At 49.8% G+C, this 26,025-nt stretch overlaps 1 protein-coding gene and 1 long non-coding RNA gene across 7 annotated transcripts; one reads left to right on the top strand and one right to left on the bottom strand.

Moving 5' to 3' along the window:
- Positions 1 to 179: 179 nt before the first annotated feature.
- LOC108401384 (uncharacterized) lies at positions 180 to 16,232 on the top strand. 3 transcript variants are annotated; one of them, XR_012126831.1, is made up of 6 exons: positions 180 to 6,101; positions 6,410 to 6,555; positions 7,989 to 8,103; positions 8,865 to 8,999; positions 9,904 to 9,960; positions 15,392 to 16,232. It is a non-coding gene; the product is annotated as an uncharacterized lncRNA (long non-coding RNA). The 3 variants fall into 3 exon arrangements; XR_012126832.1 differs by having other exon boundaries at positions 180 to 6,185; positions 8,021 to 8,103; XR_012126830.1 differs by having other exon boundaries at positions 180 to 6,185.
- KCNN4 (potassium calcium-activated channel subfamily N member 4) lies at positions 14,066 to 25,426 on the bottom strand. 4 transcript variants are annotated; one of them, XM_037012381.2, is made up of 9 exons: positions 25,150 to 25,425; positions 22,220 to 22,315; positions 20,577 to 21,004; positions 19,183 to 19,318; positions 16,960 to 17,070; positions 16,684 to 16,802; positions 16,240 to 16,309; positions 14,862 to 15,029; positions 14,066 to 14,510 (listed from the first exon to the last, which is right to left on the bottom strand). In XM_037012381.2, exons 1-8 carry the CDS (start codon positions 25,267 to 25,269, stop codon positions 14,865 to 14,867), a joined length of 1,245 nt encoding a protein of 414 aa, XP_036868276.1. In that variant the 5' UTR covers positions 25,270 to 25,425; the 3' UTR covers positions 14,066 to 14,510; positions 14,862 to 14,864. The 4 variants fall into 4 exon arrangements, with proteins under 4 accessions (XP_036868276.1, XP_036868273.1, XP_073082507.1 ...); XM_037012378.2 differs by having other exon boundaries at positions 25,111 to 25,423; XM_073226406.1 differs by lacking the exon at positions 14,862 to 15,029 and having other exon boundaries at positions 25,111 to 25,426.
- Between the last annotated feature and the right edge of the window lie 599 nt (positions 25,427 to 26,025).

Raw genomic sequence — 26,025 nt, 5'->3', positions numbered from 1 at the left:
TAAAGGGCAGGAAGAATTCCATCTTGAAGATAAGATTGCATTTGAAAACCCAGGAAGTTCAAGAAACAAGATTCTTTAGCAAGTAGACAATACCTCACTCAGCCCACCTTGGGGGCTGGGCAGGCAGCCTTTTGATGTACTCCCAGACCAAGGCGCCGGTGTCCCAGAGAGAAATTGTAGGATCTGAGGAATCAAAAGTTAGCATAAGTACAGCCATCTTAAGGCCTAAATACCACCCCCTAACCCAGAAGAAGGAAAATCATTAGAATCTTGAAAAACAAGTTAGTTAGCCTGTGTCAATTGTAGTGACCTTTAGTTAGCCAACCGTAAATCAGTTAATCATACATGCCTAGCTTATCTTGCTAGAACCACCCTAGACATTCCGAAGGTGATCTCATCTAACCAGACCCCAGGATGTGGCGCCAGCAAAAGATTTATGAGCCTATAGAAAAAACCCTGTATTGTAATTATGGAAAATTTTACCCCTTTTGAAAATACTATAAAACCTTCTGCCCTAGTGTGCTCGGGGTCCTCGTTGAGACCTGCTGCGACAGGCTGACTTGGACCCCAACTAGTTGGCTTCCGAATAAATTCCTCTTGCTTGTTGCATCAAGAAACGTCTTTGGTGAGTGATTTGGGGCGGCGCCTTCCTCAGGGGAATCCAACATTTGGGGGCTCGTCCGGGATCATGCGCTCACCCCGCTTCACTCCCGAAGTCGCTCTTGGAGGAAGAGGTAAGATTAGTGGCGCCTTGGTTTGTCTGTGTTCTGTTTTCTGTTTTTCAGTGAGACCGGTCAGAATTCTGAAAGGGGGTACCCACTGTCTGGCAGCTGTCCCGATCCCGTAAAGGGGTCGAGACTGCGGTCGGTAGACGTACTAGGAGCACCGCAGGCTGCAACCCTGGGGGACGCCTCGGGGAGGTTGGGAGGCCAGGGACGCCTGGTAGCCTCCCGTCTGTTTTTCCGGCAAGGTGAATCTGATGAGATAGGGTTGATTTTCAGGTGCCAGGAATATCAACCCTCTGATTCCTTTCGGTTTCTGTTTGAAAATCTGAGAAAAAACAAAAAGCGGCCGCTGTGTGTCTAATCTGTGTGTGTCTCTGTTTTTTGTGTCTTTCATGTGCCTAATAATTGTTATACTGACAATGGGACAGACTCAGACAACCCCCTAAGTGTGTAAATGAATATATCTTTCTACCTCCGGATGGTATTAATGAAATTGATTTAAAGACAAGCGCTTGTGAAAATTGAGTGTTCTAAAACTTCCAGAAAACCTGGTAAAAAAGTGTTAAGCATTAATGCTAATTTGAGTTTGCCTGAGGCGGGCATGTCCTGGTAGTTGTCGGCTGCCTGAGTTTACCTAGAGTCATTTGAGTCATGTTATCTGCTAAATCTTTTAAGAATAGAATGCTTAGAAGCTTGGCTTTGTCTAGTGTTCAGTGGGGGTCTTGTGAGTAGGCTAGCATAGTTGTTGCAGGTAGGTGAACTGGATAAGTGTGGCAAGTGAACACCTTTTAAATTGTGTGTTGCAGTGTGTATGCCTACCTGCAGCCTGAGAATCTTTGTAGTAACTTAAAGCCTTAGAGTTTTGTTAAGTTGAGAAGATGTGCTCTGTGTTTGCTGGGAGATTGTGCTGTGAAGCTCATGGTTGCAGAAATTGTAGAATGTGTTCGTGAGTTTGTTGGTCTAGAAAATGTTAGTTTGACAGTTTGCAGTGTCCTGCTTCTCAGTGTTCACTAGAAGTTAAAGTTTCTAATGGTTTTAAGTTCTAATTAAAACCACTTAAAGTAATAAAGAAAAACATTTCTCTATGCTAAAAGATGTATGTTTTAATAAGAAAAAGTATAAAAAATGAAAACTCTTCTGCATGCTAAAGAATGTGTTTTGTAATAAAAGAAAGTAACTTTGTTCTAAAGTACAGCTATTTATTTAAAGAGAGACAAAGAGAGAAAACAGCGTGGTGCCTTTTGTTGTAGAAGATCAGCTCAGCCTGTTGCTTTGGGGGGAGAGTTAAGATGTTTAGAGATAAAGTGAGATAAACCCAGTCAAGGCGCAGGCAAGCCCAGGCATAATTCTCACCGGCTTATGTGCTTGGGACCATGGGGCAAATAAAGAATAAATTACTATATTCTTACAGATATAGTCATGCCTAGTGAAATTAAAGCAAGTGAGTCTTGATATCAAGTGCACAGCAAAATTAAAATCTCGTTTCCAGTTAAACAGTTTTCTTTAACTGTTAGTCTGCTCTTAATGTTGAAAGATCACAGCAGTTTCTCATGCTTAAAGTCTCAGTGAGTTGCCATGAAATCGTAATGTTAAAGGGACTAAAAGCTAAAGTTTGTTAACAACTGTATAACCTTTATTTGCCTTTGAAATGTTTTGTTATTAAAAATGATTGCATGGCCTGAAAAATTGAATTCCTAAGCAGAATAGTAACAAAGCTTTTTTCAGCTGATTAAATGCACTTAGTTAACAAACCAAAATTTATTAAACTGTAGAATCTGGACAAGATTATGTTTCTCCCAGAAAAACAGGTTTCACTGTAAAAGTTTAGATAGACGAACGTGTGACCACTTTTGAGAAAAGTTGTAATAGATTTTTTGAGAACCACCAGGTCTTCTTGTTTAATTTATATGCTGTATGTTTTAAAAAACATGGGGGACTCTCCATATTTTTTAATGCAAATAATCTTAGAGCTTTTAATAGAATTTGCATAGCAGCTTATATCTACTATTAAAGAGTAAAACATTCTTGAAGCTTTCAGGGAAGACCTGTAAACTTAAGCACTTTCTCTGCTTTTTTGTATCTGGTCTTAGACACTTATGCTGAGTTATGTTCTTATTATTTTCACTGTTTGTAAGCTATTGATTGTAAGCCAAAGGTCATCATTTCTCAGTCCCTAAATGAAGAAGTAAAATGCCTGATCTCTTTCATCTCAAATCATATTTCTGGTCATATCTGAATATCTGTGTGAAAGAAAGAGACATTTAAATTTGAGATTCTGCTTAAACTTTTAAGTTGAATTTGACTATAGCCATATTCATTCTTTGTATGTATCTCTAACAGGTCTTTTGTATGCCTGGTGATATTATACTCTGCCTTGAGTTTAGACAGTTCTTTCAGCTAAATATGAATTCTTATTGTAGCTTTTTTCCCCTCCTGAAGATGAAAGCAGAAGAATCTACCATCTGCTACCATTCTCTCAAGAATGCTTAGTAACCTAGAATTAGTTTGACTTTCTGTATGTTGTCTTTAAAAATTGACAGCAGCAGTCTCCCCTGCTGCCCCACTTTTTAAGATATCTCGTTTACTGTGCTGAGTATATAGACAATAAATGTGTAATAATAGTTCTAAAAAAATTAAATGCAAAAAGGTGCTTTTACCTCTAGTTAACTCTGATATTTTCCAGAGGGCCCCTGGAACATGTCAGAGGAATTTTTTCTCACTAGACAAAGTATTTGACTAATTTGGCTTATTTATCTGATATATATATATTTATTTACCAAGAAAGCACTGTCAAAGAGAATGATGCTAAACTTTGTTACTGAATGTTTTGTATTACAGAAATATCAGAATTTCCTTATGTCAACTGTTTTACAGTAAGCTCTCATCATATCTTTAACCATTGTCATTTGTAAGTCTTTTGTCATTTATAGTATTATCCCTAAACTGGTAAAGAACTAGATTTCAGCAGAACAGGTATTAGTTACATAAGATTACATAAACTAAAGAAAATGATTTTGTGTCTTTTTGTTTCAAATGTTGCTGGTAAAGTGTTTTAACCTTGTTCTCTTAAACTGACAACAGTTTAGTAAATGACTATCTTTATGAGCAGAATTGAAACATCCTTCTCTCTACTTGATCCCTCCAGAGTTTAAAAACTTTCAGTGACTGTTTTTGTATTCCATGGCAGTATGTTTATTTGCACGAGTTCACACCTGTGCAAATAATCAAGCCAGCTGTTAATTATTTTCTTAACCTAGTTACTTCTAGTAAAAATGAGAGTGATTTTAGAGAGAAGTATCGTTTCAATAATGCAGCCTCCTTCCAGAATAAAAAATCCAACTCCAGATGTTGCTACATAACCTAATAACACAATTTGTTTTATCTTGCCTAGAAGCCACAAAACTGCAAATAGTAATAAAAATGAAACCTAGAATAGAAGCGCCAGCCTTCTGAAGCCCTCTCAACTGACCAGTGATGGAGACCTAGCTGCACCCTTTACTGCGCCCCCTTCTCAGCATGAAGCAGCCAGAGCGGTCATCACCCCTCTTCCCTAGCAGCAGCTAGAGTCTCTATCTGTAGAAGAAAGAATGAGACCATACCCATAGCCTTCCCTGGTAAAAACAGGTATTTAATCCCTCCTCCCGAGGGATAGTGGGCTTGTAACACTGGAGTGACCCTATGTGTCTCTACTTCTGCCTTCAACTCCTCCCGTGATTTCTGTATCATGGTCCAGCTGGTGCCCAGGTTAATGTATCATGATGATCTCTCATTCGTAGCTGAATTTGAACCTAAGCATAGATATAAGAGAGAGCCGGTCTCGCTAACCTTAGCCGTGTTGTTAAAGATAAGAGTCGCAGCTGGAGTGGGAACGGAGGCAGCCGCTATTGTTCAAGGGAACCAGCATTATGAAAGACTAAGGACTGCTATTGATGAAGACCTAAAAACCATAGAGCAATCCATTACAAAACTTGAAGAATCTCTGACTTCCCTCTCTGAGGTAGTCTTACAGAATAGACGAGGGCTAGATCTGCTGTTCCTAAAAGGAGGAGGACTGTGTGCAGCTTTAAGAGAAGAATGCTGCTTTTATGCAGATCATTCCGGGATAGTAAGAGATTCAATGTCAAAACTTAGAGAAAGGCTAGATCAGAGGAAGAGAGAGCGAGAAGCAGGCCAAAGACTGTTTGAATCTTAGTTCACTAGGTCCCCGTAGTTTACAACCCTGATATCCACTCTGGCTAGGCCCCTACTCATCCTTGTGTTGCTCCTAACTTTGAGACCCTGCATATTAAACCGGTTGATAACTTTTGTTAGAGAAAGAGTGAGTGCTGTTCATGTACTAATGTTGAAGCAACAATACCACTCACTCACCTCACAAGAAGATACAAACATTCCATGATTGGAATGCCCCAAAAAGAGAAGTGGGGAAATGTAGGATCTGAAGAATCAAAAGTTAGCATAAGTACAGCCATCTTAAGGCCTAAATACCACCCCCTAACCCAGAAGAAGGAAAATCATTAGAATCTTGAAAAACAAGTTAGTTAGCCTGTGTCAATTGTAGTGACCTTTAGTTAGCCAACCGTAAATCAGTTAATCATACATGCCTAGCTTATCTTGCTAGAACCACCCTAGACATTCCGAAGGTGATCTCATCTAACCAGACCCCAGGATGTGGCGCCAGCAAAAGATTTATGAGCCTATAGAAAAAACCCTGTATTGTAATTATGGAAAATTTTACCCCTTTTGAAAATACTATAAAACCTTCTGCCCTAGTGTGCTCGGGGTCCTCGTTGAGACCTGCTGCGACAGGCTGACTTGGACCCCAACTAGTTGGCTTCCGAATAAATTCCTCTTGCTTGTTGCATCAAGAAACGTCTTTGGTGAGTGATTTGGGGCGGCGCCTTCCTCAGGGGAATCCAACAAAATCAAGGCAGGAAATTCCTTACAGTTAAGTTAATTTTTAATATTCAGGGACCTCTTAACAAGTCCCACCCCTAAGTTTTTTCATGTTCTTGGAAAATCCTTAACTGCCTATAAAACCCCCTAGACAACGCACCACTACGGACTCTCTTGTCCCCACCTGACATGAGCCAGGAGCTCTGTCCTTTCACTGCATCTCTAAATAAAAGCCTGTACCTTGCTCTCCTACCTTGACTGTTTGTGAAGCTCATTCTTCAGCTCCGCAAACAAGAACCCCCGCATCAGTAGCATTAGGTGTTGTCATTGTTTTATGGTTTACGATAGTAATGATAGTGAATGATTTTGAGCTGCCTCCTCCCCTCCAGGCCACAACCTTGCTGCCGTTTTTCATGACCAGTGCCAGGTGGAAGCGTTTCTTCAGGCTGCCATGGCTGGGTGAAAACTGATCACAGAGGCAGAGTTGAGAGTCCTGTTGTTTATGGATTCTCTGGGAGATCATGGGTGTTTAGCAGAGATACACAATACAGACCCTCTTTGTATCAGGTCTGTCAGTGTCCCTCTGAGTATCTTCATCTCAGGTCATATTTGTTTTTCTTTACTGAATTTCTCAATCCCAGTTCACCCTCCATGCCAATTTCATATCTGGGCAGTCCTCAGTGGTGGAAATAACTTAAAATGGGAAAAGAGGGGGGGCCTGGAATTGACTATGGGTCCATGTGTACCAGGCTCTGTCTTACATCACTGCAACCTTCCTCCCTTCTTAACAGATGCCGAAAATGAGTCTGAAAGAGAAGCAGGGCCTTACTGAAGGCCCCATAGTCGGGAAGCAGCAGGGCCTGGATTCAGACCCAAGCCTGCCCTACCTTAGGGCGAGCCCACATTATTTCCCTGGCAACGGGCAGATTGCCTAGTGGTGAGTCAGTGGTGCAGTCAAGCACCCAGAGAGTTGCCTTTTCCCTTAGTGGCATGGTTGCTGTTGTGTGGATGTATCACACTTAATTTAACCATATCCCTATTGGTAAACATTGTTTCTGAACTTTTGCTCTTAAAAACATTTGCTGCATTAATATCTTTGTAAGTCCTGATTGCACGTGTATGATAGTATTATCGGTAGAATGTCCTGAAGTAGAATTGCTGGGTCAGAGGATACATGCATTGGGAATTTTGAGAGCCATTGCCAAATTCATTCATTCATTCATATATTGAATTAATTAATGGAATTCTAGTCATCTGCCAGGCATGCTACTGATTGGAGATCCGACAGTGAATAGGACAGAACACTTGACCTGTAGGAGCAGATGTAGTGGGTCAAATGATGTCAGGGAAGAGATGCTCAGAAGAAAAAATAAGGATAAGAGAATTGAGAGTGATAGTGATCACAGAGACAGAGGTCAGGGAAGGCTGCTCTGAGAAGGTTGCATTTGAGCAGAAGTCAGAGAAGATAAGGAAGGAAGGAAGTGAAAAGGCCCGGAGGCAGGTGTGGACCTGGCTGTTCAAGGATTATCAAGGTAATCAGAGTAGCTTGAGCGACTGAGAAGGGTAAGAAAGGTAGGATTATTCAGGGATGGAGCTAGAGAGGGGCCAGGTTATATAAGGTCTTGTAGGCCCTGATAAGGGCTTTGGAATTTACTTCCAAGAGTAATAAGAACCAGTTGGAGGGCTGTGATTATGATGTGTGTTTTACAAAGATTTTTATAATGAACAGCAACAATAACAGCAGTTGTCTGGGACGGGGGTGAAGGTTATAGACTGATACGGATCAGAACTTTGAGGAAGACTTTTTAAGACTGATGTTTTGAACTGTATGACTGTTAATCAATGCCCAAAAAAGTTAAGGCAAAGCTGGTTGCTGTGAGAATGGCCTGCAGCTGGGCAGGAGTGGAAGGAGATGAGGAAGCTGATGTCCCTGCCTGGGCAAGAGATGATGGTGACTCAGGAAGAGGGCTGTGTGGGAGGAAGCATGAATCAGGGATGACTGAAGAGTTACACTAAAGGTTTGGGGTCTGACCAGCTGGATGGAGTGATGCTTTCTACCAAGTGGGTAAAATTGTAATATTTCCAGAATATCTCGCCTGGCTTTAGTATATCTGCATATCAATAGGCGGTCAGAGGTGGAAAGAAGTATGGCTTTAGTGCATTTGCATCATTCCTCAGGGGTGGAGAGAAGTTCATCTCCATATCAATGGGTAATTACCTGGACGGAAGGGCTTATCTATGCCTGAGAGGTAAGGGGAGGGCCGGTTGTGCTTCTGCCGGAGCAGGAAAGAGAAGGGCTCTCCCTGCAGTTTGTAAGCAATAAACGGATTTTAAACTTTATTTCTCCCTTTGACTGATTTCGGTTTTTAGAGATATTTTGCCCCGGGGCTTCCTCTCCCCAGATTTAACACCAAGACGGAAGGAGTCATCTTAATGGGAAATCGACAAGCTTTGAACTTCCTTTCAGATACACATTGTATATCAAGTAAGTGGTTGCAGTTAATGGTAGAAGCTAGGGTTTGTACATAACAGAATTTTTACCGACTGTTCATTAAGAAATTTTAACAACATACAGAAATGTAATATGGTATAAAGAACTCCCACATACCCAGCACCTAGTATTGGCATTCATCTACATTTTATTTGTATCTATTTTCCTCTTGCACATCTAAGCGTATTTTTTCCTGTAGTTTCTTTTTTCTTAAGCAAATCCAGATGTCCTGTCATTTTATCATAACTTCGCAAATATGCTAAATTTTGGAGTTGTTGATGTATAGATACATGGTATTTAAAACCCTGGGATTTGCTAAAACCAATCCCAGTCAATGAGAGCAGAGACTAGGCCCTGGGGCCTCCCACATTTAGGAATGGGGAAAGGACAGGATTGTAGAAAAGGGCAGAGGGAGCAGGGACAGCAGGAGGGGTAATGACCTGGTGTCTGCGGAACAAGATCTTCCAAAGAGGTGGAGATGAACTGGGGAACAAGGGTCTGGGCCGTAGCTAGAGGTGGATGTGGGATCCACCCAGAAAAAAACATGTTTTTTTTTTAATCCCCCAATCTAACTATGTTATAAAAACTTACCAATATCATAATGCAGATTCTATAAGGAAAAGTTTTTAAGTTCTTTAACTTTCTTTTTGGCGAGGTGTAATTTTAATATGGCCAAGTACCCCAAGAACACAGATCTTAAAGGTACAGGTCAATGAATTTTTGCAAGTATATATACTCATGTAACCACTAACCAGGTCAAGATGGAGAACGTTTCCAACATCCCAGAAATTTCTCTTGTGCCCCATCCCTGGCAGTCCTCCCACTCCAGAAGCAACCACCGATCTAACTGTGGTCACTACTGATGGGCTGTGCCTGCTCCGGAACTTCAGGTGAATGAAGTGCTACCAGAGGTCTTCTGTGTGTCTGGCTCCTTTCCCTCTTTATGTCTGAAACAGGAGTTTGTTCTGTAAAAAGGATTTCTACATAACAGTGGTTTTACAATATCTAAAATAAAGACTTGGAATTTGAATTCCAGATGTTACAGTTTGGTGGCTACATAGTGAACTCTAAGGATACTGGTGGATAAAGAGCTTAACATTGCAGTGGCAGACTTTGAAGGTGGAGAAATTAGAGCATGTTTGTATGTTGATGGCAGTGATAGAGGGAGAATGGACTCAGGTTAGGACCCCCGTCCCCAAGGAGGCGAGGGGTGTTCAGGCAGGGTACAATGGAGGAGGGGTTGGATTTGAAGGGCCAGCTTATCCCATAAAAGAAAGTTGAGTTTGACATCCCCTCTCCTGGTTTTATATATTGGCAGCTCTTCCACACAGCATAAAAGCTCAAAACAGGTCTTTGGACTGCAGTCTAGTGTTGATGTAGATGATACAGCTAACTTCCTTTATGGACCATAAAAGACCTGGACAAATACTAGTGATGTTTGTTCTAGGTGGATGGGGCAAGGGGGACAGGAGGGTGGTGGTGATGCCGAGGTTCTTGTTCACAGAGTCGAAGAATGAACTTCACAAACACTCAAGGTAGGAGAGCACGTGAGAGGCTTTTATTCAGAGATAAAGTAAGAGGAAAGAGCTCCTTGAGCCAGGAGGGGACAAGAGAGTCTGTAGTTGTGCGTTGTCTAGGGGTTTTATTAGGTGGTTGAGAGACAGGGCTAAGGATGCAGACCTGTCAAATGGTCCCCAAATGTTTATCTTTGAAGGGACACTAAGTTTCTTATCAGTCTTCTGGGTTATTTTGCAAAGTTTACATAAGAAATTTACTGCTTTGATTCTTTCCCAGGACAGCAGCTTCTTGGTCTGGAGCATATCAATCAAGACTGCCTGTCCGGCTCCTAAGGTGGGCTGAGTTATTGTCTGTTTGTTAAAGAGTATGTTAAGAAGCTTACTTTTTAACTTCTTGGGTTTTAAAATGCAATCTTATATTTAAGATGGGAGTCCTTCCTGTTTCTACTATGTTGTTTATGACTGGGCTCGCTTGCCATTATTACTTGCCTAGGTTGCAAATCATTTGATTTAGGGCTGGAGGAAGAAAAGCAGCATCTGGGTAAAGTTAAAAGAAAATAAGCTGGGCCTTTGAGCAGGCTAAAGTAAATCTTACAATGGTGTGTTCTGATTAACAGTGAAAACACAGGCTATGCTGAGATACTTTATCTGGGGGATATTCAAACATTCCAGGCCAAGTTACTCCTGGCTTTTTAGTTTTAACGAGTCTCACTGAAGAATGCCTATATTCCTAGTTTGACATTTTTACCTTAGAGAATTAAGTGTGACTCTGGCTTTGCTTAATTGTTTAACATGGAGTTTTGGTAGGGGTCTTTTTCCAGAGGCCCTCGCCCTACTCTGTCGAAATCCACGGTCCCTGTCTCAGTGGGCAATTACAACAAAGTATGTTTGAGAGGGAAGTGGAGTCTTAAGGCAGGAATAGCTGTGATACTGTGATTTATAGTAAATAAATGTTTGGGCCTCATCCTATTTTTTGGCTGGGGGCTCCTAAGACCATTGGAATTTACTGTGATGAGAGGATAAAAGGTGTCTTTTGTTATGTTAATGTGTGACTTTTGAGGCTCCCAGGTAACCTAAGACTGAGTGGGTGGGGGTTGCTGGTTGCCAGGGGACCCAGCCATGTGATTAGAGGGTTGGAACTTCTAGTCCCACCCCTTGGCCTCTGGGAAAGAGAGAGGAGGTGGAATCAATATCCATTGGCCAATGCTGTAATCAGTCATGCTTCTGTAATGAAGCCTCCATAACAAAACCAAAGGGTCAGCTGGAGAGCTTCCAGGCTGGTGAACTGGTAGAGACTCAGGGTGAGTGGTACCCTTGGAGAGCACGGAGGCTCCCTGCCCTTTCCCTTTGCCTCCTCGCCTTATGCATGGCTTCCATCTGGCTGTGGCTTGTATCTTTTTTGGAATAAAACCAGTACTGTAGTTAAATGTTTCTCAGAGTTTGGTGAGCCACTCTAGCAAATTAATGGAACCCAAGGAAGGGATCATTGGGACCTCCTCCAATCTGTAGCTGGTTGGTCAGAAGCACAGGTGACAGCTGGCTTCTGAATTGGGCAGGAAGGCAGTCTTGTAGGTGTAAGCCCTTAATCTGTGAAGTCTTACGGGATCTCCAGGCAGACGATGTAGGACACCCAGCTGGTGTCTGAGAATTACTTGTTGTGGAGAAAAAAAACGCATACACTGGAATTGGGTGCAGGACCACTAGCACCCAGGACAGGGAGAGGAGGGGGAGGCTGGGAGAGAGGTAGGGCCGGAGCCTAAAGACCCCTCCCCTCCCCACTGCTGCGGCCTGTGGGTTTATTAACACAAAGGTTTTCTGCGGTGAGAAAGGAGGAGTGGGCGGTTGAATCTCACAGGTGCTGTGCAGAGCCCAGGAAGCAGGTACACACCAGGATGTGCAGCAAGCTTCCCTCCTAAGTCTGGCAAAACGAATCAAGATAGAGGCCAGGATAGTGGTTACTGAGGATGAGAAGCTGTTGGCTGGAGGGAAGTGGAACTTTTAGGGGGCTGGAAACTTCCAGCTTGATCTGAGTAGTACCTCCTCAGGTGTTTGTATTTGTAAAAATATATTGTGACTGCATTAAAATGTGTGTCCTTAATGTTAAATAGATCTCAATAAAAAAAAAAATGAGCTAGGCCTAGGAGCTAGACTTGGACATAAGGGCAGGTGGCAGCCATGGAAGGGTTCTGAGCAAGGGAAGGGCCCAGTCAGGTCTGGGTGTTGAAGGGTATTCCGGGGCCAGAGGACAGGGGTCCATGGAAGGTGAAAGGCCCAAGCCTGGCCTTGGGCTCAGTCTTGACCGGCTCTCTAGCCCTGGAAAGCCGCCACCTCTGCCTGGACCCAATTCCCCCTACCCAGTCCTTTGTGGGAATGGAGGCAAAACAGAAGTCGGAGAGGGAACTAGCCAAAATCCTGTGAGATGGAGCCCCTGATTCATTCCTATAGCCCCACTCCCTGGTGCTGGGCCTTCAGGGAGTGCTGAGACTGTGAAACAAGTGCAGAACCTGCTGGAATGGGGGTTTCAGGACTTGTGCCCCATAGTGGAGAATGGGCACAGGGAGGGACTGATCGGAGATAATTCAGAAAGGAGGTCACTCACATATTCTCAGTTTCTTAGTCAAAAGCCCCTTCTAACCAGTTCCTACCTTGTCTCAGCGGATACCAAACATGTGGTGGAAGGTGAGGAGCCTCAGGCCACCCCAGGTATTTAGTGTATTTATTCAGTGGTGCTCACTGATGCCCTGCTTATGCCAGGCTCTTGACATTGAAGACACAATAGAGAACAAAAGTGAAAATACTATGTAATGGTCTCTGGGTGTCTGAATGGGCCAATTGGCTAAGTGCTGGAGGTCTGGGGCCAGGCTGCCTGTCGGATCCCAGCCACTCCCTGCCTCCCCATCTCTTTGCTGTGACTTGGAGCCGATTTCTTAATCTCTCTGTGCCTCAGGTTCCTCATGTGGAAAATGGGACCAGCAATAGCTGCTTAGCTTCCTCTTGTAGAGATTTTGTGAGATCATTTATATAAATGACTTAACATGGTGCTTGGCAGAAATAAATACTACTAGAGACAGGTTCAGGGAGCTTCAGAGAGGGCTTTCTGGAGGATGGGACGTCTAAGCCAAGGCCTAAAGAAGGTGTAGGCAGGACTTTGCCAGCTGAAGTGGGGTTGGCCTAGGAAAGAATCTAGCAGGAGGAATGAGTTTGGCGGGAGATCTGGCAACACTGTCGGAAGGGCTTCCTGCAGCGGCGGAGGGGCAGGGTTTGGACGCGCCCTCAGAGGTCCCAGGAGTGCCTGTCTCCTTTTCTCCGCAGGAGAACTGGTGGCCAGGGAAGGGCAGTCTGGGGCAGTGGGTGGTACAAACCCGAGTTTAGCTCTCAGGGCCTAGGGGTGAGGCTGGCTGTGGGCTTACAGGGAAATCCAAAGATAGCTCAGCAGGGAAGGATGATTCGCAGCTTGGGTTTCCCTGCAAATTGAAGGAAGCAAGGATGAATCAGCCTCTGAAAGTGTAATGAAGCCGCTGTGGGATGTGAGGTCTAGGCTCGAGGCCAAGGCCATTCTGCCTCTGACTTACCTCAGGCTGGGCAGTGGGATGAGCTAGGTGTGAATCTGGGCCCTGCAGTTCAGACTCTGAGCTTCTGGGCCTGGCTCCTCTTGTTACCTCAATTTCTGTATCTGTACAATGGGGTGGAATGGGGCAGGAGTGCTTGTGATAATTTATAAAAAGGCCATACAGAAGGGCCTCTGGAAGTACCAGCCCCTCTCTCTTTTCCTGCCTGAGTCCTGGCAGATAAGACACTAGTGTGGGGGATGGTTTGGGGTTCCTGTCAGTCTGCTGATGGCTGAGCTCTTATCTGCGTTCTAGTGAGAAGCGCGAAGAGGGGAAAGGGGAGCTGCACTTTGTGTCTGAAAGTCAGTTACAGTAATAAAAACGATTAACTACCTCTCACGTGGTTCTTACTAAATGTCTGACCCCCTGGGCCATTCCCTGTGCAGTTAGGTCCATGGGGGTAAGGGTCCCATTTTATGGTGAGGTAAAACATGCAGAGAGGTAAAGCTACTTGGCCAAAGTCACAACCAGTGGATGGCAGAGCCAGGATTTGGACCCCAGTCTGTCTGAATTCAGAGTCCTCACTCTTTGCTGCAGATGTGGGTGGGGTGGGGGGTGGTTGAGGACTCCTCAGCCTACAGATCTGGGAGGGCATTTAGGGGAGGCCTCTGTTGTATAGATGGGGAAACAGGTTCAGACAGGGCAGCAGCCTTCAACTGGGTGACCTACCTGTTAGAAGTTTGGGTATTATTTAGGAAGAAACTGTAACTTACTCTGGCTTTGTTTACCATTTATTACAAAGTGTAAGAGCAGAGACTGGTGAGCTGTGCCTCCCCCCGCCTCCTCCCCCACCAGATAGTGTCCGCAGCTCTAGAAAACGGTGTCCTCGCTCTCCCGCCAGGGGGCGCTGCCACCTGCCTGGTCTCAGCCTCACATGCCTGGTTCTGTCAGCTCTGCCGTCCAGCGGTATCTGAAGCCCCCCAGGTCCTGGACTCTGGGCCCCCAGTCCCCTCCTCTAGGACCCAGGAGTCCCAGAGGCACCTCCACTTCTATCTAAAAGCTGGAGGTCACCTGTAGCAGCATAGAGGGTGCTTCTGTGGAGGGTATGTGGGGTAACGGTGACCATTTTCCCATTTGGGGTCTGGGAGGGCTATGGCCTTCCACCTTCAGCTAGTGTCCCCTCCAGCAGCCACCAGCAAGTCAGCCCACTCCAAGGTGGGGCCCCTTCGCGCCTCGCACACGATGTGCTTTATTCATGAGACTGGGTCAGGAGTTGCAGGGAAATGTCCTTGACCTCAGTCCTGGGGAAAGTAGCTTGTTTCCTCCTCCATGGATCCTGGGGAGACAAACAGTGATGGATGTACAGGCAGGCTAGTGACCACAGGGACAGCGAGAACGGAGACAGAGGTGCAAACAGGCCAGTGGGCAGAGGGGGGAGGAAGAGGGTAGGTGTGCCCAGCACCAAGTGACCAGGGTGCAGATGGACATGTGGGCAGCCAGAGACCAAGCCAAGAAGAGTGGGAGAGGAGGTTGAGGGTCAGTGAATGGGAGAAGAAGCACCTCCTTCCTTCTGCCAGTCTAGCCCCAAACTTGAGGAATCCTTTCCTCCAGACAGAATGGAGGAAAAAGGGTAGCCTTGTCTCCAGGCCATCCTTCATCCCCTTAGACCAAGTCCCAGCCCCCTCACCAGCTATGTGGCCTCCTGGCTTGGCTCTGGAAGCTGTCTCGGCCCCAGGGCAGTGCTAAGCAGCTCTGTCAGGGTGTCCAGCTTCCCTGCCAGTGCATCAATCCGCTTCTCCAGGGCCTGGTGTGAGCTGCTCAGACCCAGCTGCAGGTCACACAGGATTATGTGCATCTGGGCAGAGAGAGGTTGGAGGTGTCAGGGGCCTGGCAGATTTCCTCGCTGTCCCATGGAGTAAAGCAGTGGAGTCCTTACAGGCCCTCAAGGATCTCCCTTCATAATAGCAGTTACCATTTATTGACCACCTGCCGCATCCCTGCTGCTCGGCCAGGTGCTTCCCATGTATGGTTTAAAGTCCTTAAAGTGTGGGCGGTGAGAATCCTGTTCCCATTGCTGAGGAAACAGACCTGGAGCAGTTAAATTACACGCCCATGGCAACACGTAGAACATAGTAAGTGCTCACTAAATAATCGTGGAATTGACCAATGCCTGGCTTCAGAATCCACACAGCCCTTTCTCCTGCCTTCTCAATGCAGGATCCACAGCTTCATCCCTAAAGGGGTGTGAGCTTTTATGGGGATTCCTGAATTCTCTCTTCTTGGCTGGATAATCTTCGGAAATTATGACCTACCAATTCTGGCAGACCTAGGCTGCCACCTCGTCACTGAGACCTGCCATACGGTGTAGGAGCCTGTGTCTGTGATTGTGTTTACCATGGCTTGGGTGCCAACGGCCACTGTTTGAATTGTCGCGGACTAATGAGAAAAAGCAAAGGCCAATGGAGAAGCAAAAGGCACTGTGAGCCAAGCCAAGGGAGTGCGATGTCACTGTCCCCATCCCTGAGCTCTGGCCAAATCAAGTGGTCCCAGCAGAAGGAGGGCAAACTGAGTCACATTTTGGCCCCACAAGCCAGCCCAGTGCAGAAGCACTGGGGCCTGGGGCCTCTCTTCACAACAGCAGCAGAGATTGAGTTACTGAAACAAGGTCACCTGTGTCAGTGCTGTAATTAACATTTATTGGTTTTGCCACTTATGTTTGAACTTGGTTTGTAAATTTGCTTTGGTTTTATTGTTAAACATATAAGAGTCGTAGTTGGAAGGAATTTTATATCCGTCCACATAAGTGACTTGACAATAAAAATAGTTTAAAGCCAAACACTGGAGTTCTTTGTACAATTTCTTCTTTTAAGTTTAAGAGGGACCTGCGCCTTAGAGGAGTTTAAGAAACTTGATTGCATCATTCATTTATTCGTTATTCAGCCACAAACCTTTACCGAGTGTCTGCGTGTACCAGGCCCTGCCCCACCCCCCGTACCAAGGCCAGAGTGCCTGCCTCATCAACCGCCCCAGCTGCCTTCTTGCAGACCCCTTCCCACGGGCCGTACCTTGGAGATGTCCACCATGGAGTTCACTTGTTCCCGGAGCTTCCTGTGTTTTAGCCGCACCTGGCGGAACCTGTGGAAAGAAGTGGGGGTCAGAAGTGGCCCAAGCTTGGAGGTGGGATGAAGGGAGGAGAGACGCATATAGACACAGCTCAAAGAGGAAAAGCTGCCAAAGAGCTGATGGAGTGGGAAGGGGTAGCTGCACCCATGAGCCCACCTCCCAGGTGGAGATCTCGGTATCCAGGCCCACAGACACTCTGAGACGTGCAATATAAACCGTCACAGACACACAGTCACTGTGAGGTCCGGGTGGACATCTGTTCAGTGAGACCACACCCAGGTGTCCTGACCTGGGCACATCCATGCTCTGTCACATGCACACACACACCGGGCAGAGGAGGGAGTTTGAACATGCGTGCACACAAGTGTGCACACAGAGGCCCTCACGTGCTGATGGCGGTCAGCAGCTTGCGCTGGTGCCTGCGGGCAGCTCCAGAGTCTTTCCTGCGTACGTATTTGTAGAACAGCCAGGCCTCTTGAAGCACGCGGGCAGCTGACTCCTTCATCTGGGGGTGGGTGGCAGTGTCAGTGGAGATAGACCGCTGAGGGCTCTGGAAAGGGGGCTGGGGCCTGGACCCCTGGGTCTGGGGGAGGAGGGGCCGGGGGCTGGGCCCCTGGGGCTGGGGTAGGAGGGTGCTCTGGCTGTCACAGGCGTGTCCTCACCTCTTTGGCGTACTGGATGTCCATCATGAAGTTGTGCACATGCTTCTCTGCCTTATTAAACTCCAGCTTCCGGGCCACTACTGCCACCAGAAGGGCTGTGCAGCAAACACCCTGTGGGATGGCAGGCACTGTGATATGAGGGCTGTGGGCTCTGGGCCAGCCCTGTGCCACTGACTTTCCTTGAACCCTCCCAAGTGGCACGACCACCCCTAGTGGACGGACCGACAGACAGGCCCAGAGAAACCCGGAGTCCCCCACTCTGAGGGGTGGGGCTAGGATCAGAATCCCTGTCCAAGTACCACTGTTGTGTTAGCATTTGCACCATCAGAATGTCCTTCCTCGTTAAGGGCATGACTGGAGAAGGGGGAGGAGGGTTGAGCTGGGCAAGGGGCAAACCTGGGCTCCTGGGGACCCCTTCCTCTCCTGCTCACACCCAGTCTGCGATCAGGTTACTGAGGGTGCCCTCCCCACTTCCCCACCCCCATAGCCTCTGCCCAGCTCTCCCTCCCGATCATCTCCAGCCTCCCCCTCGCTCCACTCTGACCCCAGAGAGATGTAACACCCAGTTAAGATCCCACCCACCTCACCCCGATCTAGGCTCCCACTGCCCCAAACTTCTTAGCCTGGCTTTCAAGGCCTTCCAAAGTTTGGGCCTCTCCTTGGCCCAGTCTCACTCCCAGACGGCTCAGCCCTGGCCTCTCTGCCTCACCTGCCTGAGCACCTTGGTCTAAACATCTTTCTTCTCCCTTCTCCCAAAGCCTCCGATACTTCAAGGCCCCGCCAAATCCCAACCACTCTGTGGCACCTACTCACTCTTCCTTGAGTTACGGTGAGTCTTCTGACGCTTTCCCCCACACCATGTGCTTCAGCTCCTGACCAGTCGTAACAACCAAACTCGCTACAAACACTGGCTCCAGGACTGCTTGGATGCCAAGCTCAGCTCTGAGAAGCTGTTTAATCTCAGTGCCCCAGTTTCTTATCTGTGAATGGGCATGCCCTCACCGTACTATCCTAGATTCCATAAGTTAACACCTGGAAGGTGTGTAAGAGCAAAGACTAGCACAAAGTATGTGCTTGATAAAAATCCGCTGTTATTCCATGCTGTCAGGGAGCCTCCCAGCCAGGAGAGGCTGTGAGCTGGAATGCAAACTGCCTTATCTTTCGAGATCTGTTACTCCTTTTGTCAAATGAGCGAAGAGGTCCTAGGCAGCCCTGAGGGTCCCCGGGGAGTGTTTCCTTGGCTGAGTCTCTGCCCTGCTTTCCTCAGTGCAAAGACTCACCACTGTGGGGCTTGGGTCACGTCTCCCTGCCACCCCATCCATCACCACTGGACTCAGCACTTGGGGATTCAACATGTCCTTGGGACATCAGGGCTGGGGCTGGAGGTCTGAGTCCCAGAGGGTGAGGGGAGCCAGATCTCATGGGGTGGTGAAGGCCAGTGTACTGGGTGCAGGTCCTGGGCTAGGTGGGGGAACTGGATGTCTGGGTCCATGACGGTGGATGCCTGGATTCAGGAAGAAGCTGACTTGGGACGAAGCTTGTGTCTGAGGCTGGGTTGCCTTTGCCTCATCCCGGAGGGCACAGGAGCTGGGATGGGGGCAGCTGGGTCCTGGGACCAGTTACAATAACAGCCTCCTACCCCATCCCCTGCAACCCATTTACTGAGTATTTCCTGTACGTTGGACACTGAGACCCTTTACATTAATTAAGATTAATTCATTTAATCTCAGGAACCCCATGGGAGTACCCTAGTAGCAGCACCCCCATTGTGTAAATGAGGAAACTGAGGCCCAGAGAGATAGTATGTTTTGCTCCCAGCTTGGAAGTGGCAGAAGCAGGATTTGAACCCAGACAGCCTGACCCCCAGACATACTCTTGATGACTAGACTCAGTAGCCTTAATGGAGCCTGGGGGACTGGATTCCTGGGTCCCAGAGGAGCCTAGATGGGGCACAGAGCAGGATTCTTGGATTCTGGAAGGAAATGGGGCTGGGAAGCCAGGGAACTGTGTTCCTGAGGATTGAGGGCTGGGGTCCTAGGTTCTAGAGACATCAAGGACTTGGGAATGGATTCTGGGTTTTAAAGAGAAGTAGGGCTGTGTGGGCCTAGGCACCCAAGTTTCCTGGGGGTGTCCCCAAGTGCCTTTGTTGGCTCTGTGATTCCCTGGGGCCCAGGGAATAAGCAGCTTGGGTTGGGGTAGGGTCCCCGAGGGAGCTGTACTCACCATGACCCCAGTGCAGAGGCAGACGATCTTGCCCCACATGGTGCCTGGCACCACATCCCCATACCCGATGGTCAGGAATGTGATGGGAATCAGCCACAGTGTGTCTGAAAGGTGCCCAGTGGCATTAACAGCTTGCCTGTGGGGAAGGGTGGGTTAGGTTCCCGTGATCTTGGGTACCCTCCTTCCTAACATATGCCCACAGTCCCAAGAAGCACTCAGAGAAAAAGCCAGTAAGTTCTAGGCTCTGGAGAGCCTGCCAGGTCTCCTCTCTGCTCTGTGAGCCAGGTGCAACACCGCTCTGGGCTCTGGGATTTGAACCTGGATCTAGCCAATTCCTGGTTTCAGCTAGGCTACCAAGGCTGCTGCATTCAGAACAGGTGGCTGAGGGGTTGAAAAGGCGCAGAAACCGTGCCTGAAGTCCACTGGCTGGGCCCTAGCAAGGGGCTGCCTCCACCCACCCAGAGGAAGGGACATGTTTTTCTAATTTCCACAAAGATGCTGTAGGCCTAGAGATGACCCCATTAGGACTAAAAAGTTGGAATTCTAAGAAAGTTTGAGGAGACTCTGTCCTCCCTTCCCCTCATTCCATAGAAGGGGGACATTTAGGTCCAGACATGGAAGGGATTGAAAATGGGGATTTGTCTCACTTGGGCCTGCAGACCCCTTGCATTGGAGTCATCAGGGAAAGCTTTATTCCTGAGGGCCCCAGACACCTCAGGCCCACTAAGTTAGTGTCTGGAGTGGGATACTGACTCTACACTGTTAACAAGGCCCACCCCTTATCCAGAAGTACATTCAAGTTTGAGGACTTCGGCCTTGGGTTTTAAGAATTTGACAACCTCCCCATCCTCCCATTTTCCAGATGAGAAACATAGTTGGGAGGATCATTCACTGATCCTGATCCCGACCCATTTCCCAGTTGGTAAAACTGAGATCTTGTAAGATGAATGAGTTTAAAACCATGAAAGAATTGCCGGGGAGACTTTAAAGATGGTAGAATTTGACACCCATTTTGCAGATGTGGAAACAAGCTCAGAGAGGAGAGATCGAACCAGACCTTCTCATTCTCCACCTTCCCTCAAGAATCCTTTGCCAGATGTACTAAACCAAGAGGCTCTCAAAACTCGAGCTGGCCAGAATCACCCGTTAGAACGGGTTGCTTGGTCCCACTCTTCAGGATTTGGGATTTGGGGGGTCTGGGAGTCTGGAGGCTGCGGGTGAGGCAGGGCTGGGACTGGCCTGCTGGTTCCGCCCACCTCGGGGGACTGGAAGGGATGTGGGCAAATCTCCCTTCACTGCTTGGCAACCTGCACCACCGTTCAGGGTGGCCGGCTGTGGCCGTAAGCGGCTCCTCCAGGGGCTCCAGGTAGCCCTCTACCCTCCAGCACCCTCACCTCTCGGCCACCGACAGCACCCAGGCGGTGGTGAGCCAGAGGCCAAGCGTGAGGCAGAGCAGCAGGCGGCCGGGGTGCGTGTTCATGTACAGCTTGGCCACGAACCAGTGGCGGAAGCGGACCTGGTTGAGCGCGCCGATGCTGCGGTAGGACGCGTTGAGCAGGACGCCGCTGCGCAGCAGCACCGCGCGGGGCACCAGGTAGAGGCGCAGCAGCATGGCCAGCGACAGCAGCGCCTCCCCCCGGTCCAGGAAGCCCGGCCAGGACTGCGTCGCCGTCCTCAGGGACCCCGAACCCAGAGCGCACTGCATGCTGCGCACCGGCACCGGGTGCAGCCCGCACACCGCCAGCTCCAGCACGATCTGCGCCGCCTGCCGCCCAGTCAGCGCCACGCGCCAGTCCCGGAGCCCGTTGTCCGTCATGAACAACTGCAGGGAGGGGACAGACGGGAGAGGGGGTCACACCAAGGTCAGGCAGCCGCCTGCCAGCCTGCGCCGGGAGATAAGGGGGGCGTGCCCACCCGGCCGGGGAAGGAGGCCGATAGCGCGCGGGCGTGGGGCTGGGGAGGGCGGCAAAGGAGCAGGGCAGGAGCGGAGGAGACATCTCTCCGCATTCCCCCTCCCCCAGTTTCAGCCCACTTCCAGCCCAGGAATACTTATTGAGTGCCTACTGCGTGCCCCACATTGTTCCACATATTGAGGAAATGGGTGAACAAAGCAGAAACCCCTCCTCCCTGGAGCTTACATTCCATACCCGTGGAACCATCTACCCGTTTCTGGGGACACACATGTAAATGGAAATCAGCATGCCTGTAGCAATACCAATCTGTAATATTTGCAGGGCGCTTTGGATGTGCCATGAACAGCTCTGCCCCCTTTACTTGTGAATCAGGGCATGGTCACAACGCAGTGGAATTGGAAGTATTATTACCTCCATTTTACAGATGGGGAACCTGAGGTCTAGGTCCCGCAGGTGCACTGGCATAGCTGAGCTGCACACCCAGGTCACTGTGCTGCTCCAGTGACTGCCATTAATGACACTTTTTACTGAGCAGGCACCGCTAGGGCATTACCACACGGCCAATACCCCCATTTTATGTGCAGAGGTGTGGGAGATAGAGGAAGGGGTGAAGAATTGGATCTGGGGATACGGGAGATGGGATGAGAAGGGGAGGGGCAGAGAGCAGAGTGTCCGGGTAAGACCCGATATGGGAGGGGGGATATGGGTGGAAAGGGCTCCTAGGCCTGGGGTGTTATTGGCACAAAGGTGGGGAGTTCAGGAGTGGGGAAGGACCTGCAGGCACACAGCTGGGACCTTAGGTTGCTCGGGACTGGAAGAGGTGGAGACTCAGCAATGGAGGACAGAGACCTGGAAGTCTGGGCCAGGAGTGAGGATGCCAGGCAGCAGGGTGGGCAGAGACCAGGGGGAGGGAACTTCGGGCATCTGAAGGTGTGCAGAGGGAGACTGGGGGCTGCAGGGGGAGGAAGGCACTGCGTTGCTCCAGGAGGATGTGGACATGTCTCAGGGTGGAGGAAGATCATTACTCAGCCCCGGAGGAGGAAAACATTGCAAAGTGTAAGCTGACAGGGTGTGGTGAGGGCTGGGGGAGCAAGGGAGGGGCTCCGGGGCTTGTCCTACCCTACCTGGATCTCTTTGGCATGAAAGGCCACGATAAGGCAAAGGAGGAAGAAGGTGGAAATGCTGATCATGCATTTAACCAGGAACAGGTAGAGCGCCCACTGTTGGGAGGGACAGGAAAGGGGGGTGAGTACCCGTTAGTTCCCCCTACCTTCCTCCCAAACCGCCATCGCCTCGGATGCCCATGCCTGAGCCTCTTCCCATGCACCCTGCTCCATCTCCCCCCGGTTCACTCTGACATCTCGGTTCTGGAAAAGTCCCCTGGGGAGAGTGCCCTCTTCTTTCCCAGCCAGACAGCCCTGGCCCAGATGCCGTCGTCCGCCCTCCTGCTCCTCCTCAGCTCTTCTCCTGAGACCCACACCCACCAAGGGGAGACCTTGAAACTCACATTACTCTTTAATTCCCCCATCACCTTACCCATCAAAAATCGTCCCTCATTTGTGGGTGTATGTGTGTCTAGAAACAGACATCTGGCCTCTAGAAATGCCCCCTGCCATTCTTTTCCCAGTCAGTCGGCCTTGCCCTAGAAAGCAACTTCAAGTACCCTCCAATTCCTGAGGAACCTAGAAATGACCACTCCATCCCCAAGAAATGAATAGCACTCTCCCCTGCTCTCATCCAGGGTGCTGGGTCCCGGAGACCCCAGCCTGGCTCTGCGAAAGGCCCCCCAGGCCTGCCTCCAACCCCTGCCCCACATCTCCTGCCCTCTGCAGTCTCTCCTGGCTCTAAGCCCAGGGCAGATCTGGCTGGAAGCACATGACCTCCAGGAACTAGGTTTTTTTTTTCCCTTTCTTTGTGTGGCAATACCTTGGAGGAATCTAGAATCCTGAAGGGAGGGATTTAAGAGGGTACTAGGACTGATGGATTCTCTAGGAGGGACTGGGAAGGGTCCCTGCCTGGGGAGTATTGTCGGGGGGAGGGGCCACCTGGGCTCCCACTCAGCTCCACACCTGTTTCTCCCGAGGTGGCTGCCAGGTCTCTAGCGGGCCAGGGCCCCACCTGTGCAGGGGAAGAAGGCCAGTTTCCTGCCCCAGGGGGCCTGCCCCCCTCCACTCGCCAAACAATGGTGCTGTTGTCCCCAGCCCTCCCCCACCGCTTCATCCTTCCATGGCTCCCGGTTCCCTGCCTTGTTCTTTGAGTTTGTCCCAGGCTCAGTCCCACTAGGCACACCCCCTCCCTGCATTGCTGGACTTCTCTCCTATGCCAGTTCCTCTTCCACCAAATCCCAGACGTGATCCCTGAATTTCCTGTCTCTGGGGACACTTCTGTTTCTGTCTCTATTTGTGTTTGAGGGTCTCTGCCTCTATCAGACTTTCTACCTCTTTGTGTGTATCTCTCAATAGTATATTTCTTAGGAGCTCTCAAGCTCTGTTTGTCTTTCTCTGCGGCTGGACCTGTGTCTCTGTCTCCGCATTTGTCTCTCTGTGTCTCTGCTCTCTCCAGCCTCCCCCGTGGTCTCTGTATCTTGTGCCTGTGTACTCCCCGGGGTTGGCACCTGCCTCCTCAGCACTCTCCTCTCCCCCAGCCCCCAGGGAACAGGTGTCTGGCTCTCTGCAAAGTGAGAGATGGATGTGGGGAGGGGACAGAGAGGCTGTCAGGGCAGTCAAAGAAAGGGGCTGCAGAGAACCCTTCAGGTCTTATATTTCAACCCTCATTCCCAGTTTACAGATGGGGAAACTGAGGTTCCGAGAGTTGCAGCAGCTTTCCCAGATTCCCACTGCTGGAGGCAGCAGCCTGGCAGGTGTTGGAAGGATGAGAGATGAGACAGTGGAGAGTGGGAGTGGGGTAGGAAAGACCCCTTGTCCCTTCCCATCTGCCAGGGCTCCCAAGTCCTCACCTCCCCTGCTGGGTGGGGTGCTGAAGCGTGGGAGCGGCGGGTAGGCCCCGGCCATGCTTCCTGTTGGCATGGTCTTCGCAGCCCCACCCCCTCAGTGCCCGCCTGGCCGGAGGAAACTGGCCTGCCCTGACCCTCCATGTGGCTCCTGGTCACTTCAGAGAGCTACCAGCCTCTCCACCCCCAAACCCAAGCCTGAGTCTCCATTCCCCAGGAATCCCTGCAACCCAGTCCTCCAATCAGGGCCCCCCAACCAGCCCAGGTCCACATCCCTTACCCCAGACAGTTCCCCAACCTTCTCCTTCCTGTTGAGCAATTCTGTTCTGTCCTCAAGCCACCAAGTCTGACCTCTGTCTTCCATCTGCCCCATCACTGCCCAGACCAGGGCTGGAATGCGCAGGAAGCCTGCTCAGACATGTCCTGGCCCCACCTGTCCTTTTCCTCCCCACTTGCGCTATCTCAAAGTCACCCCCTCTTTCCCCAAAGACACTCCAGGTCTCCTCTGAACCCAAGAGCCTGGGCCCCGAGCCCCTCCTCTCCTGGGACCCAGGAGTCCAGGCTGCTGTAAACCTACCTCTCCATTATTCCCTAGACTGAACAGCCTGTAGATTCTGGGGAGGCTGAGCTGCTTCATGGGGCTGGGGGAGGAGGGTGTTTTCCATTTCCCACCCTGACCCAGCCAGTTTTTTTTGGGGGGGTCTTTGCCCTTTTGCGGCTGAGGAACTGGGTAAACGTTAGTTTAGATAAGGACCAAGGAGCCGCCGCCTACTAGAAGTTAGTCTTTCTTCCCACCCTCCCTTTATCACACCTGGGGTCACCTCCCCCCTAATCCGCTCTTGGGAGACTTGAGCAATCAGCCATCCCCTGGCCTCCAGGGGTCCTGCTGCCAAGCTGCGCCTTCAAAGACCGAGTCACTGTCACCTCTGTTCCCCTCCTTTTGCAGAGAGGCCCCCCAGCGTTCATCTCCCTCAGACCCCAGTGCAGGCCCCCAGCCCCTCCTCCCTCAGACCCCATAGTCTCAGCCCCCAGCCTCCTGAGGCCCAGGACAAGGGCTCCACTCACCCGGCAACCCCCGAACCATAGCATCTCCGCGTGTAGTACCATGAGTCCGATGCCGATTCCCGCCAGTGCCAGCGCCCAGCCGGCCAGCCACTTCTCCTGCTCCAGCAGGCGCTTTCGCCGCCGCAGGGCCCCCAGGCCCGACAGTGGGTCCCCGCCCATGGCCCCCGGGGTCTTGGGGCTCAGCCAGCTTCCTGCCCAGGGTCCCCCAGCACGCAGCACGCAAAGGGCAGCCACTGTGGCTTGCAGGTCCTCAGCCTGCTCTGCTCGCTGGCTCTGGGGCTTTTGCTTTGAGGCCAGGCGGGAGTCTGTGCCCTGTGGGGGTGGTGACGGCTAGGCAGGGCGGGGAGGGGCCGGGGAGGCCCCTGGGCAGAGGGGAGGCTCCCCAACCCCCCTTCGCAGACTAAGGAGGGGCTGGGGTGTGTCTTGGGGCAGAGCAAGGAAGAGGCTGTGCATCCACATGGGTAAAGACACACTGACACACAGTGGGCTTTGTCACACACAACAGCCTGCACCGTGCAGTACACACCTACACTCTGCCACACCCGGACACCACTCAAGACTGGGTCTCATACCCTCATACACACAGTATGGCCGGAGTGGGAACCTAACGCACATGGGCACACAACACACAACCTACAGCAAGTGACTCACAACTCCCGACAAGCTCTGAAACCCCCAGCCACACCCAGACACCACACACATGGTGTGACACACGCCAGCACTCAGCGAGGCAGGCAGGGCCTCGTGTTGACACAACCACTCATATATTGTCCCCACACAGGCACAAACATTGCAATTAAAATTGTCAACTTCTCTGATACAAGCAGCCCAAACCAGACAGGGTGATGCACACCCATAGCTACACAAACACAACAGCTACCGGGTGTGCCACAGATGCTCAGTATAGGTTGACAT

Source organism: Manis javanica, chromosome 17 (assembly GCF_040802235.1).
Source record: "Manis javanica isolate MJ-LG chromosome 17, MJ_LKY, whole genome shotgun sequence".
Taxonomy (NCBI): domain Eukaryota; kingdom Metazoa; phylum Chordata; class Mammalia; order Pholidota; family Manidae; genus Manis; species Manis javanica.
The sequence above is the reverse complement of the archived record's forward strand: the minus strand, read 5'-3'. Positions and strand labels throughout refer to the sequence as shown.